The sequence below is a fragment of the Engraulis encrasicolus genome, chromosome 16, assembly GCF_034702125.1.
Source record: "Engraulis encrasicolus isolate BLACKSEA-1 chromosome 16, IST_EnEncr_1.0, whole genome shotgun sequence".
In the NCBI taxonomy this organism is placed as follows: Eukaryota; Metazoa; Chordata; class Actinopteri; order Clupeiformes; family Engraulidae; genus Engraulis; species Engraulis encrasicolus.
Window position 1 is genome coordinate 7,508,994 of NC_085872.1, and position 13,839 is coordinate 7,522,832.

Consider the following 13,839-nt stretch of genomic DNA (forward strand, 5'->3'; position numbering starts at 1 on the left):
TGGAGAGAGTCTGACAGATCTGATCTCATTAATTTACCATCTGCACACTGGCCCTGCTTGAGCACAGATGGGAACGAGTCACCATAACTACTCTCCTTGTATTGTGTGTGTGCGTGTGTGTGTGTGCGTGCGTGTGTCATTCTCCAGTCCAGAACATGCTGTTTCTCAGGTCCTATTAGTAATGCGGCGATATAAGTTAGCCTGATGGTTGGTGAGTGTGACGCTGGAGTGGAGTGGAGCAGCTCGGCGTGTGCTGACACCGGGGCATTTTGTAATTCCACACCGTCGACAGCCTGAGTCACTGAGTTGCTCTCTCCCTGCGGCTCCTGCCTCCATCCCCTTACCCACCCATCCACACTCCTCCCACTCTATACCTGCCCGGCCTGCACAACCACCGCCCCCCCACACACACCTCCCCACGCTCCCTGCGCTCGCCTCACCAGGAGCCCCATCTCCAGCTCCCCCCTTATCCTCCACTCCCCATTCGCCCTACCACACCTTACCATCATCCCACCCGCCCCCCATCCCGCTGCACCTGCACCTGCCCTACCTGCACAGCCACCCCCCTGCCCCCCCCACCCCTCCCCACGCACTCCCTCCTGAAGTCTAATCTCTGTCTTTTATCATTTGAGGTGCGAGGTTAGGTCCTCAGGTATGGATCAATAATTAATTTGGGTGTTTTTTTGGAGGGATCAATAGCACCTTGGGCGATGCCCTGGAGCGGCGTAGCGGGAGCACGGGGAGAGGAGAGGGGAGCCTGGCCGGCCGGCGTGCCTTGCCTTGCCGTGCCGTGCCGCTCCTCTGTCTGCCGTTGCCGCTGCCGTGTCAGCAGCTTCCACGCCGGGGTCTGTTGTTTAATCAGGGCAGGGGGAGGTGTGTGTAAGTCTGCGAGTCTGAAAGACTGAACTGTTGCCTGCATGAAGCAGTTTGTGTGTGTGTGTAAGTGTGTGTGTGTGTGTGTCTGTGTGTGTGTGTGTGTGTGTGTGTGTGTGTGTGTGTGTGTGTGTGTGTGTGTGTGTGAGAGAGAGAGAGAGAGAGAGAGAGAGAGAGAGAGAGAGAGAGAGAGAGAGAGAGAGAGAGAGAGAGAGCGCGTCTGGACCCTTCAAATGCTTGTGTTTCGTTGGAACTGATTTTTGGCTGCAAGAGAGTGCTGAGTCAGATGACTTTTAAAGCGATTTACCTCAATTACATCAATAATAACACTAACAACAAGTGACAACTCAATTTACTTTAACCACTACAATAATAGTAGCAAGCAACACGAATAATTATGGTAATTGCATGCAGAAGTATATATTTTTTCACAAAATGTGTATAGAGTATACAAATCTGTGTAACACTTCTAGAGTAGAGTAGAGTTGAATAGAGTAGAGTAGAGTAGACAGTTGAGTTACTTTATTGATGCCCAGTGCAAAATCAAGGTGTCAAGTAGATAAAACATATATAGTACACATGAAGAAATTGCAAGACATATACATATACGTACACCTTATGTTGTGTTCGGGTCATTTTTGACCCGTTTTCAAGTTTAAATGGTAACACTTCCAAATAAGGGGCCATAATTAACTGCAAAGTAGTGCATGATGGGTACGCAGTCATACTTAACTAAGGACCAAAATGAACACTTACTTAATACAAAAGCAAGGCATAACTAAAGAATAAATAATACATAAATATTGTTGTTTGTAGATTGCGTACCCATCATGCACTGCACTTCTTGGAGCAAATATTCTCAAACATTAACTTAATTATCACAAAGTAATGGTTTAGTTTCGCTTAAAAACTATTACTCTTCATAATGTTCTGCATTTATTGTAGGGTCTTTACCATTAAAAATAATAAGTGGTATATGAAAAAAATACATCTCATCACCCCATCACCATCATTGAGAAGTGTACGTCCAATCCTTGCTATATTATGGCTCCTGTTGCCACTGTTGCAGTGATCTGAACGAGTGAAAACTAGAAGTCACGATAGGTTAATTATGTAGATTAGGTATGCTCAGCCAACTCTGCTATAAGGGTCCCAAACACCAATATATATCTGTTAATTAACCATTAGGTATGCTCAGCAAACTCTATTATAAGGGTCCCAAACACCAATATCTATCTGTTAATTAACCATTAGTTATCCTCAACCAACTCTATTATAAGGGTCCCAAACACCAATATTTATGTGTTATTTATCCATTAGTTATGCCTTACTTTTGTATAAGTAACTGTTAATTTTGGTCCTTAGTTAAAGTGGAAATGAAGCAGTGACCTAATATAGGGGTCTATAACACCAGTAAGATAAGCCAGCAAATATATATTTTTTTGAAGTCTGAAATTTAAGCCGTTAATAAAAAAATAAAGCACAAACACGTAACGTTTCTGTTAACGTTTCCAGCCAACAGCGGGTGACGTCACGCGAATGGTAGTCTCCTATTCTAATACACTGTTATGATAGTAGTGAATTAAACATTTGGGACTTGCGTGGCTGATTATGAGCTTATTTGCTTAACCCAAATGAAGCAAGAATACGTGTTTGGGTGGGACAGAACAAATATGAGGCATGAAGGCAGACAAGACATCCCATCACATGAACCACAGGTAAACAAGCAGCTTTTTTTTGCTAAGGTGACAAGTTGCTAACACATTTTGGTATGAGCCAACATGATCACTATTCATAATCGTGCGATGACGTGCAATGTTGCAGTTCCCTACCTTCATCTTCCGATGATTTCGCCAACATTTTCCAAGCACCTGAATTAGGCTACTTTGACATCTCCGTGCCCACGTTTATTGTTATCCAGTCAACAATAATCCAAGGCAACAACGCTATTCCAGCCAGTTTGAGGATGCATCCGCGACTTCAATAACATAATAGTTTACTACAATAGATGCAGCTACTTTAAGTATGCCATAACTTAATGTAGGCCATGATAGTTTAACGTGTCATTTCCCGTGGCATCAACTTCAAAGCTCCTCCAACTCCCAGAGCGAGACGAGAGAGGGGATGGGATAGCCACACACACAGGCTGCGTCCCTTCCCTTCACAAAGCTTTCCAAACTTCCGCCAATTTTGCAAGTTATTTTCTATTACTGAATTGAACCACATAGCCAACTTAACGACATGGGCTTTCAGATTAGCGTCCAACAATGCAGGAAAAAGACGTTATTGGTGACGGTCTGTCACTACAAACCTATGAGATCGAGCAGCCCCAGTCCTGACTCCTGTCCTATGGTGGATGCAATGGGTGGATGGCTGCAGCTATCCCACCATGCTCGTAGCAAAGGCTTTTTGACACAAAGTGATAATGACACTTGGCATTTCTCTTTCATCTGATAGTAGGTATATAACATAGAAAACCCAGGGACAATGTAAAATGAACCCCTCGTCCTTCTTCAATTTTACTGCCACGATTAGAGTCAGTTAGCGCTGTAGTTAGCACACGCTAACGTTAAGTGAATGGAAGGCTACATTAGCCACCAAGTTCTACCATTCGCGTTACGTAGGCGGCGAACATGGCTGCGCCCTTGTGGCGAAACTCGGTAATAACATGTCATTTTTCAGCAAAACTACTTAAACGTGCAGTTCAACGAACATCCATTCGTTTATGAAAATAAATAAGCCGCCAAAAAATGATAATAGTTGTCAGTGCTTCATTTCCACTTTAAGTATGACCTATGAGCTACTTAATTATTAACTGTACCCTTACTTATCTATTACTTAAATAATATTATGCTATTAACTTGTAACACAAGGTAATAGTTATATAATAGTTAAGTAACTGCTTTCTAATGTTTAAAATATGCATTAATAACAATGTGTCTAATGTGGCATTAAGTAATGATTATTAACCCTTACTAAAGTATTAGCTTTTAGCTACTTTGCAGTTAATTATGGCCCCTTATTTGGAAGTGTTACCGTTTAACTGTGAAAAAATACAATTTCCTTTTTTGCCCTGGAATGAGGCTTCATCTAATCCTGAGTCACAATCATTTCAACACAAATATATATATATATATATATATATATATATATATATTTTTAAAAATGTTTTTTTTAAAAATCATTTTGGTACATTTTAAAGGGCTAAATTTTTTTTAACATCTGTGGTGTTCGGGTCAAAATTGATTTTTGGCTGTTGTATGCATTTCTGAAAAGCTGTTGGTTGCCCTTTATCCTCAGTTTGGTAATTCATAGTGGGGAAAATATATTTCTTGCCTTGCAATTTATTAGCCAGCTTTTTCATCATGAAAATCCAAGATGGCCACCAGGAAGTCCCATACACTACAATAGCTGTGTATATATGGCGCTCTTTTCGCCGATCGGAATAGATCTGATCCGATTAGTCTGATCGGAATGAAGTGTATACATTACATTGACCTCGAACGTTCGAATACCTGCCACGCGCGGTTACCAGGGACAGTGGTTAGCAACAGACCGGGCTATATGGTTGAAACTGCGATAAACATGAAAGTATCACTTGCTTTATTTATAATTTTAGTCTTTCTGAAAGTGCAGCGGGAAGCGACACTGCTGTACTTAATCTTGCGCTTATGGGCAAGTGCGTAACAGCGGCACTCCGACGCGCGCGTCACCAGTTCACTTAAAACACCTCGCAAACAAGAAAGAAGTCTGTGGATGAGAGTACGAAGCCCGGGTTAGTGGGAGAGAGTTGTTCTGCAGAAATTCAGCGACCAATATGGCGTTAAAATGTTAGGATAACCAGAGCTTCATTTGTTAAAATATGTGACACGATTGCGTCACAAACAACCAAGTGGAATAGAGTGTATACATGGACCATCTGATCGGACTACACTACCTCTTCTAGTCCGATTAGAATTCTGATCCGATCAAAGAAATCTAGTTCCATCGGGCCGTATACAAGGGAATTCCTGATCGGAGTAGAAAAATATCCCTATTCTAATCGGATCAGAAGTGCCCATGTATACATACCTAATGTGTCATATCTCCTGCTGTGAAAGGAATACAGCTGTATTTCTGGTGTCTGCTCATATGTTTTCATGGTCAGGGAATCCATTTCTGCATTATAAAATGAGAATTTTTGCTAATTTTTGGCTAAATAAATTTTTGCACATTATTTTGTCCAAAAAACATATGAAAAATCTATAATGGCACCCAAACATGTAGAACTCTTTCCATAAAGTTGATGTGGCAATAAGATCATCCAGCTGGATAGGTTCATAGCATAGTGGATTCATATGAATAGTATGATTTTTTCATGTTCATTTAGGTGTTCATTTCACATTTCTTTGCGTTAGATTGGTGGAATAGCTGTGACTCTGACAGAATTGTCACTTCCTATATTTACCACACTAAAATCTTTGAAACATTGAAAAAAAAACAAGTCAACAACATTCATTTTATGCACTGAAAAGCGAATTAAGTTGACATTTTGTCTTTATCCTCCTATAAATCTCTTTTTGGTTTGGACCCGAACGTCACAAATGTCACTATTGATAATATTTTCTAATATTAGAGAACAATTAATTTTAAAAAGTGGGGTTGTTGTACCCCCATATCAGCTGTAATACATGAACAACATAACCACTAATTGTATCACTTTAGGAAGTATAAATAGTGAATTTATACAGATTTTCATATTTTTGGTCATCAAAAAACGAGTAGCTTAATGTAAGATAATAGGCTAATAAAGTCAAAAAGATGGATAAATAAAACAGTATTTCCATGGATATTAATACATAACAAGTTAGCTATGATAAGAAAAACAGTATTTGATAAGAATTAGTGTTTTTAGATATTTTGTGGCTGAGTTTTTCTATCACGGGTCAAAATTGACCCGAACACCACAGGTGTATGCAGCTTTTGAACACAACACAAGGGTTAAGAAGTTCAACATCTAAGTCCAGCGAAAAAGATAAAAGAAAAAAATATGGAAATTATGTGGAAATTTGGTTAAAGAATAAAAGAATAGAATATGAACTCCATCCATCACATTACACCTTGTCAAGGTTTGTGTTGTTTTCTCTTTAGAGCTATGTTCTATGTAGAAGAAAATCTTTGGGAAAAAAATACAATATGCTATAGCTTTTTTGCTGACTTTACTCCTCGTTATGGGACCTAGTAAAAAAAAAAAAGAGGAAGTCAATGGTCAACTGTGACAGTGTAAACATTTCTTGGAGCTTGTCTGAAAGCAATCTGGGAGGCTTATCTGAGCATGAATAATAAGTACTGAGAAAGTCCTTGCAGCTCCTCGTAGCTGAAATATCATTTTGTTTTTACATGGGACAACACAAAGAGACTCCCTCTCATACCCTCAGGTGTTTCTCGTCAATGGCAACCCTGGGAGAATGATTTTCCGCATTTACAAGCTCTCCACTACATTACATCACATCACAATGAGAGAGAGAGAGAGAGAGAGAGAGAGAGAGAGAGAGAGAGAGAGAGAGGGGGAGAGAGAAAGAAAGAGAAAGCTACGTCTTTTATGTTCAGTTCGTTCATTCATTTGCACGCGTCCTTGAGTCGTCTCAGTTTATTGTGCACATATGCATTGTGTTCTGCTTGTCTTGTCTTGTCTGCTTGTTCCCAGACCGTTACCAGAGCCAGTGGGCTGCTGTAATGCCCATCTCACGCCTTGCGAAGATGTGGGGGCGCCGCTTCCCCGTGGACACACACTTCACAGAGCCAAGGCTCCAGCTGGTGGAGTCACTGAGAGTGGGAGTGAGCTTCTGTTGCACGCATTTTCACTTGCACACTATCGCCGTTAAAAAACAGCGTCACACCTCAACACTAGGCCTGTATTTTTTTCATGCACCCTAAATGTGACCATGTTTTTTTGTCCTCAGCTTCATGTGAATGTGGGTGGGTGTGAAGAAATAGCCTTGGCTATCCAATCACATTTCCCAGCCACCCATACAGAATACAGGGAAAGGATATTAACATGTATAATTTGTGAGTCAGTGAAGGCCTTCACAGTGTATATTTAAGAGTGAACTATAAATTAGATACTGTACATTAGGCAGCGTTACTTAGGTTTGAACGTGTGCTGAGCAGACCCAAGAGTGAACGCCTCCACCGTCTAACAAAGGGGCATTAACCTTGACACTGCCACAAAACAATCTGTGCACTACCTGATTAACTCATGAAACATTGGGTTGTGTATTTATCAAGTTGTCATTGTATTGCGGTGTGTTTGTGCTTGCTGAATTGAAACATTAAGATAATTCCTCTCCCAGAGAATGGTTTATTCCAGCAATTCTCAAACTGGGGGCTGGGGCCAGGAAGGTATTCCAAATAATTTTCTGAAAATCAGAATAATATTTATGTGTTTAACTGATGACTATTTCACTTGAGTTGTTTTATTTATCGGGTGGGCCCCGGTGGGCCCCGGACATTTGGGAACATTTCAAGTGGGCCCCAACTTGGAGCAGGTTGGGAACCCCTGGTCTGGTATATTCTATAGCATGGTTATGCAGCATCGTGTGCTGCTGTTGCCTGATGTTTATGTTTTGTGTCTCTTCTTCTGACTTGCCCTCCATTTCAAACTCAGACAAACAATTCTAATTCCTCCATGACAACAGCAATGATATGCGCTATACAGTCACTTTGTTTTACTATGTAACGACCCGTGGCCGGCTGTGCGTATCCCCCCCGGCAGTTTTATGGTTAGAAATAAACACTAATAAAGGCAATGGGGAGAGATATTGGACTTGCGCCCCCAGCCATGGTTTAAAAACTTGTTTCACAGGTGACTAGTTAGATCGAAAAGAAATGGGATTCCAATAGGCCTGCATGAAAATTAGCTGGTCTGTTGTGGTGCGACAAATGAAGAGAAGAAAACTGCATGCATACAGCATGGGGGATTGATAAAAATGTTAATGAGACTTGGTACAAAAAAACTACATGTGTAATATAAAATGTTAGGCCTTAATTTAGCACTTAGATTTTTTTCTCTTTTACTGACCAAACTATTTGTGCTAAATTGCGAATTTATAGGATTAAGGAGAACAGGTTCCATGGTCCTGAAATTGACTATTGAATAAATGTCACAGGTGCCTTGATAATAATATATAGGATTCATTGTGGTTTCAAATGTCTTTTCTAAGTAGACAAAAAATGGCCTGTGGGCTTAAGATGAAGTGTCATATCGGCCTGTTCATTAGAAGTGGTTGAAAAATCTGAATCAAGCAAAAGAAAGTATTAAAAAGCCATTTGGAGACACTGGTATAAACAGCCAATGAGACTATTGTTCTGTTCCATAAATAAACTGCCGCTGAGCCATCTGTCATTTGACGATCTCAATGTGTTTGATTTGATAGCCCAATGATATTTGGCTGCTGCTGCTTACGCATGACATGAACACTGAAACCAAATAGAGGCCTATTTCAGTGTATCTCACTATTTTCTCTTTCCCTCTTTTAAAAGACCCCTTTTTACACGATGTAAGAAAACATAAAAGTGCCAAATGGAATGGATAGGCGCGTGAGCTTTTGGTGATGATGGAGTAGCAGATGAGATTGGGGGGGGGAGGGATTTATTTTCTCTGTCTGTAAGCTGTACCCAGATCGAAAACAAATGAGAAGTCAATTTGGCAGAAGGAAATGACTCCCGGCGCTATCTTGTGTCCACCCCGGAGCCTCTTGAGGCATCGTGTAATCAGCGTGGTTGAGTCCTTAAGCGCGCGCCAGCTCTGCAAAACAGCGGCGCTCACCCCGAGGATAATTGGGTTTGTGTTTTCCTGCGCATCCATGCCTCCCTTTCGGAAGGGGCCTGCATTTCCCGCTCCCGCTCTCGCCTCCTTTGAGGGGTGTCGTTTTTCACCACGGCTGTGCTCACAACGTTCACGGTCTTGTCAGTTTTGTCGCTGTCCCCCTGCTATTTTCATGTGTTTCTTTTTCCGTTCTTTCCTTCACAGGAAACCCAGAGAGAAACAATAACAAAACAAAAAAACTCAGACAAACAACTATTAACAGCTATAATGATTGTGTATACCGTTGTGTTTCTGCTCCATCTACAGTTTTAAAAAAAGCAACATTTCTCATTCGCTGTCATTTCCGATCACGGCTTGCCAGGTTTTATTTTGCGAAATGTCACCGTGGTGATCATGCTTCCCAGCCCACTCACACTGGCGATTCTTGCGTGCAACTGTTGCGCCCTCCTCTGCTCTGGCCTACTCTCTGTTAGACGCCGGTTATTACAGATGCCACGGAGGCGGTGATGGAGTGAGTGTGAGATGATGGAGGTAGGGAGTCAGTGGAAGAGATGGGCCTCTGTCCCCGCTCTCCCTCCGCACCACTCGCGTACTGCACTCAAACCCCTCCCTGAGAGAGTGAAGACTGGAGAGGGTTGTTGTTGTTGTTGTTGTTGCTGTTTGTTGATGGTTGGTGGTGTTGGTGGTGTTTGGTGCAGGGGTGTTTAAAACCCCTGGATGGCTCGCTGGCTGTCTGGTGAAACCTGGCGGCAAGGATGCTGACAGCTTTTACCAGGCCCAGGAGTCAGACAAAGTTAGCTGAAAGGGCCCCCTACTCAATGCATACAATGTAATGGGGACCCAAATCCCCCCCCCCCCCACCCCTATCTCCCTGGGCCTGGGACAACATACCCAGGACAGCATACCCCGGTCCTGCCTGGCGGTACAAATGTGGGGTGTCTGTCCGTTTGTTTTATTATCCGGCCCGGCTGCCACGGCGACAGAGGCGAGGCGGGGCGGGCCTGGGAGGCAAATGGCGGCGGGGTCAGAGGAGCTCCTCTCGGCGCGGCGGCAGCAAGAGTGATGGCCTCCGCCGTGGTCACTTTACTTCTGTGTGTTTTATTTTTATCATGCTATGTCGTGCCCCCGTGCCCCGCGGCCTCTACAGTAAATTGCTCTTGATGGTTCTCTCTCCAGTCCCCACACTGCACTCCTCTACGGGGAGCGAGGAGGACTGTGTATCAACTTGATGTTTGTCTTTTGTCAGGCGCCTGGAGGAGGGCTGCTTTGAACAATAGGTTCTAAGAGGAACCATTTTTCCCTCCATCTCTCTCTTTCCCACTGTATGTATGTGTGTGAATACATGAATGCACTATCGATGGGTAACGTTACAATAATGCAGTGTATCTGCCATTGGCTCAAAACCCTATCTGTGCGTAAGCATGCTTTGTGTATTCTCTCCCTCTCACTCTCTCCCTCTCTTCCTCTCTCCCTCTCACTCCCTCTCTTCCTCTCTCTCTCTCTCTCTCTCTCTCTCTCTCTCTCTCTCTCTCTCTCTCTCTCTCTCTCTCTCTCTCTCTCTCTCTCTCTCTCTCTCGTAGACACGGGTGATTTATGGCAGCTGAATGATTAGGACTGTAATATGTGTCCTACGTGTGCAGGGTTTTGATGTTGTGTCTCCGAGGACAAATGTTCTCCTCCTTTCCTTCCCTCCCCAGCACAGGTGTCACATCACTCTCTCTCTTTTTACCCCTCCAGCCAACTCTAACAGGTCTAACACATTCATGAATAGCCACTCACACGCACGCACACGCACGCACGCACGCACGCACACATGCACACACGCACGCACAAATCAGCTTTGAGAATCGCAGGGGACACATTGTGGCTGACAGATGCTAAGTAGTCAATGGTAATCAAATGAGAACATTCCACAATCACCTATACGTGTCCACAGCAAATGGGAGTCCTCCATAAGTGAATAAGGCCTCCATAAAAACTCCGTTTGAAAAATCTTTTGTTCACTTCAGAATAATACATTGCAGACATGTACTGAAATGTGGCTTGGCATTGTCATGGGCTTACAAAGAGTGCACTGTAAAACCGCTTTACAGCGGTGTGTTATAGCCAATTTGATGGCACAGACATGTCTAAAGCCAGTAGACATGCCATAACCATCCATCACACATAACAGAGATAGTAACGTTAGCGTCAGGGGTTGCAGCAGATAGTAAAACCGTGTCGTCGCCCTGGCGGTGCACAAACATCGGCAGTCTGTAAACTAGGGACGTGTGGTCATAATACATCTCTCTAATTGTCAATGTGACAGAGGCATGGTCGCTATATGACATGATATCCAGCCCCTGGGGTGCAGCTAGATATTTGGGTCAATATGAAAGAGTTTATTTCAGGATTGAGAGGGTGTCTGTGTGTGTGCATGCTTGTGTGTGTGCTTGTGCTCTGTGTGCTTGCTTGGAGCTTGCTTGCTTGTGTGTGTGTGTGTGTGTGTGTGTGTGTGTGTGTGTGTGTGTGTGTGTGTGTGTGTGTGTGTGTGTGTGTGTGTGTGTGTGTGTGTGTGTGTGTGTGTGTGTGTGTGTGTGTGTGTGTGTGTGTGTGTGTGTGTGTACTTTAATTAATGCTCTCACCCCTTATTACCTTATTACCCTATGGGAGGTTTCACTGACAAAAACAAAACAAGCTGGAGCTGCACCCGGGGAATGAGATGATTGTGGCTGCCGCTGCCAATATGTGTCTGAAAATTGACTGATGTAGAGATGTTTTTCCACCAGTGATGGGAGATTTTCAGGCATCCTATATTTTTTTCAGGATGCTTTCAGAATTTGAGGTAATCAGTGAGCCCATTTTTTTGCAAAAGCTTACAGCCTGAATACAACCAGAATACCAACATACTATGTGTTATACAATTTAGAATAATACATTGTTGTGTAACTTTTTGAGTTACTGTATGTTGCAGACAGAGAGACAGACAGAGAGACACAGCAGGCAACCGGACAGGCAGACAGACAGGCATTGAGAAAAACAACCTCCTTATTGGCAGCAAAAAATAAAGAAAAAAAACATACAGTGCCCCCTGTGCCATCTTGTTCTGCCCAAGTGGGCAATGTCATGGACATCTGGTGATTTTTACTTCCATTCTGTTTCTCTCACACACACCTCCTTCAGTCTTCACAGCGTCTGTCTTTTCCTCTGCTCACCTTCAATCTTCTGCCTGCCTCTCATCAAGACCCCCCCCCCCCTGCCGCTTCACCTCCTTCACCTCCCTCTCTCCCTCCCTCCCTCCCTCCCCCTTCCATATACACACTGCCCACCCATATAGCCAGGGCAGGTCTGGGACCACCAAATCCCCCGGGCATATTTGTATAGTCCCTTGTACGTAAATTGTGGGCCAGTCTCTTAACCCGCCGTTAAGACACAGCGTTATAAATTTGCTGTTACCAGAATGCAATGACCAAGTCATAGTGCATTACTAAAGGCCCTGTGTAATTGTAGTACTGTAGCATTCTAGTAGTTAACTTTTCAATGGTTATTACAGCGTGCCACTGGATGTACGTAACGGCGTGCATTAAGGAGCTACAAAAAAGATAACCCCTGCAGCAACAGCCTCTGGAGACAGTCGGCCCACCGGGAAATGCCCTGTATGCCAGATGACCAGTCCAGGCCGGCATGCAGCCAGTGTGACTTGGTCATGGGGGTCTTTGACATTCAGCAGCGGTCTTCTGCAAGGCCCATCAGGGCCGGGCTCTGCCAGGCGTGAAGCCCTCTCCCTTCCCGTAGATTTCCACTTAATCTCTGCAGGAGCGACCTCGGCCCATCACCTCTGCTCTGGCTCCCCCTCCTTTACCACACACGCACGCACGCACGCACGCACGCACAGACACACAGACACACAGACACACACACACACACACACACACACACACACACACACACACACACACACACACACACACACACACACACACACACACACACACACACACACACACACACACACACACGCATGCACACACACTTTACCCACACACACACACACACACACAGGGACATACCAATCCACACAGACACACATGCTTGGTATGCATGCCTGAACACACACACACACACACACACACACACACACACACACACACACACACACACACACACACACACACACACACACACACACACACACACACATGCACGGCATGGCACACGTGCACACACATGGGATTGACCTGATCAATGCCATCTCCTTAAAGGGGCATTCCACCGGTGGAGACATGAATATGTTACTGAAAGTGGGTCATATTTATAGTAGAATAGTAACATACATTTCTAATTTGGTGCCTTCTTGGCCAAGAAAAGGCAGAAAATGACTTTTTAGTGCTTGTGGATTTGTGACAACAATCCCCATAATGCACTGCGATGCTCAAGTTCCACAGGCCACACCCAGTTATTTGGGACTCTATGCATCATCTCTCCCTCAGCTTGCAGGCAGTGTTGCCAGATTGGGCTGTTTCCCGCCCAATTGGGCTGCTTAGGATGGTCGTGTGCGGGTAAAAATGGCATTTAGCAGAAAAAACCCGCCCAATTTTAGCCATAGAAATCAATAGAATTGGGCGGGATTTTGAGCTTCTAGGCTGGTTTTGAGCATTTTTTGGGCTGGAAATCATCAGCCTCATCTGGCAACCCTGCTTGCAGGTGCATCACAGTGGGACAGACATCACTGGAAAGGAGAAGCTGGAGCACACTGCAGCTTAGTTTTCAAGACTTTATTTTGTGCACACACGCGACCAACGTTTCTGTGTTGCTACACCTTCTTCAGAGTCAAATGATAGCAAGAGAGAGACACACATTTCAAGACTTGACATTCACAGGTGATCCTACTTGGTTTGGCTAAATTGGTCTGATCTCATTGCAGGTAATTGACCCCACCCCCCAACACCAGGACAAAATTGTAGACAATTAGACAGCTTGCCAACTTCCCAAAACAAAATAAAAAAGTGAAAAAAACAATACACAAAGAACATTGTCAATAAAACCACAGCTACAATTATTACAAGACCACACCCGCGATGCTGGAACAGTTTGTTACAGAGAGCAAGCTTCTCCTAGTGTGTGTGTGTGTGTGTGTGTGTGTGTGTGTGTGTGTGTGTGTGTGTGTGTGTGTGTGTGCA

The 13,839-nt window shown here is 43.8% G+C and overlaps 1 protein-coding gene across 1 annotated transcript in view; it reads left to right on the forward strand.

The window, feature by feature from the left end:
- Window positions 1-13,839, forward strand: part of LOC134465961 (proteasome subunit beta type-11-like) — a 31,967-nt gene that overhangs the window by 8,203 nt on the left and 9,925 nt on the right. Inside the window, exons 4-5 of the mRNA XM_063219860.1 lie at window positions 633-652; window positions 6,560-6,684. Of these exons, the coding sequence (XP_063075930.1) occupies window positions 633-652; window positions 6,560-6,684 (145 nt within the window). The remainder of the gene's footprint in view (window positions 1-632; window positions 653-6,559; window positions 6,685-13,839) is intronic.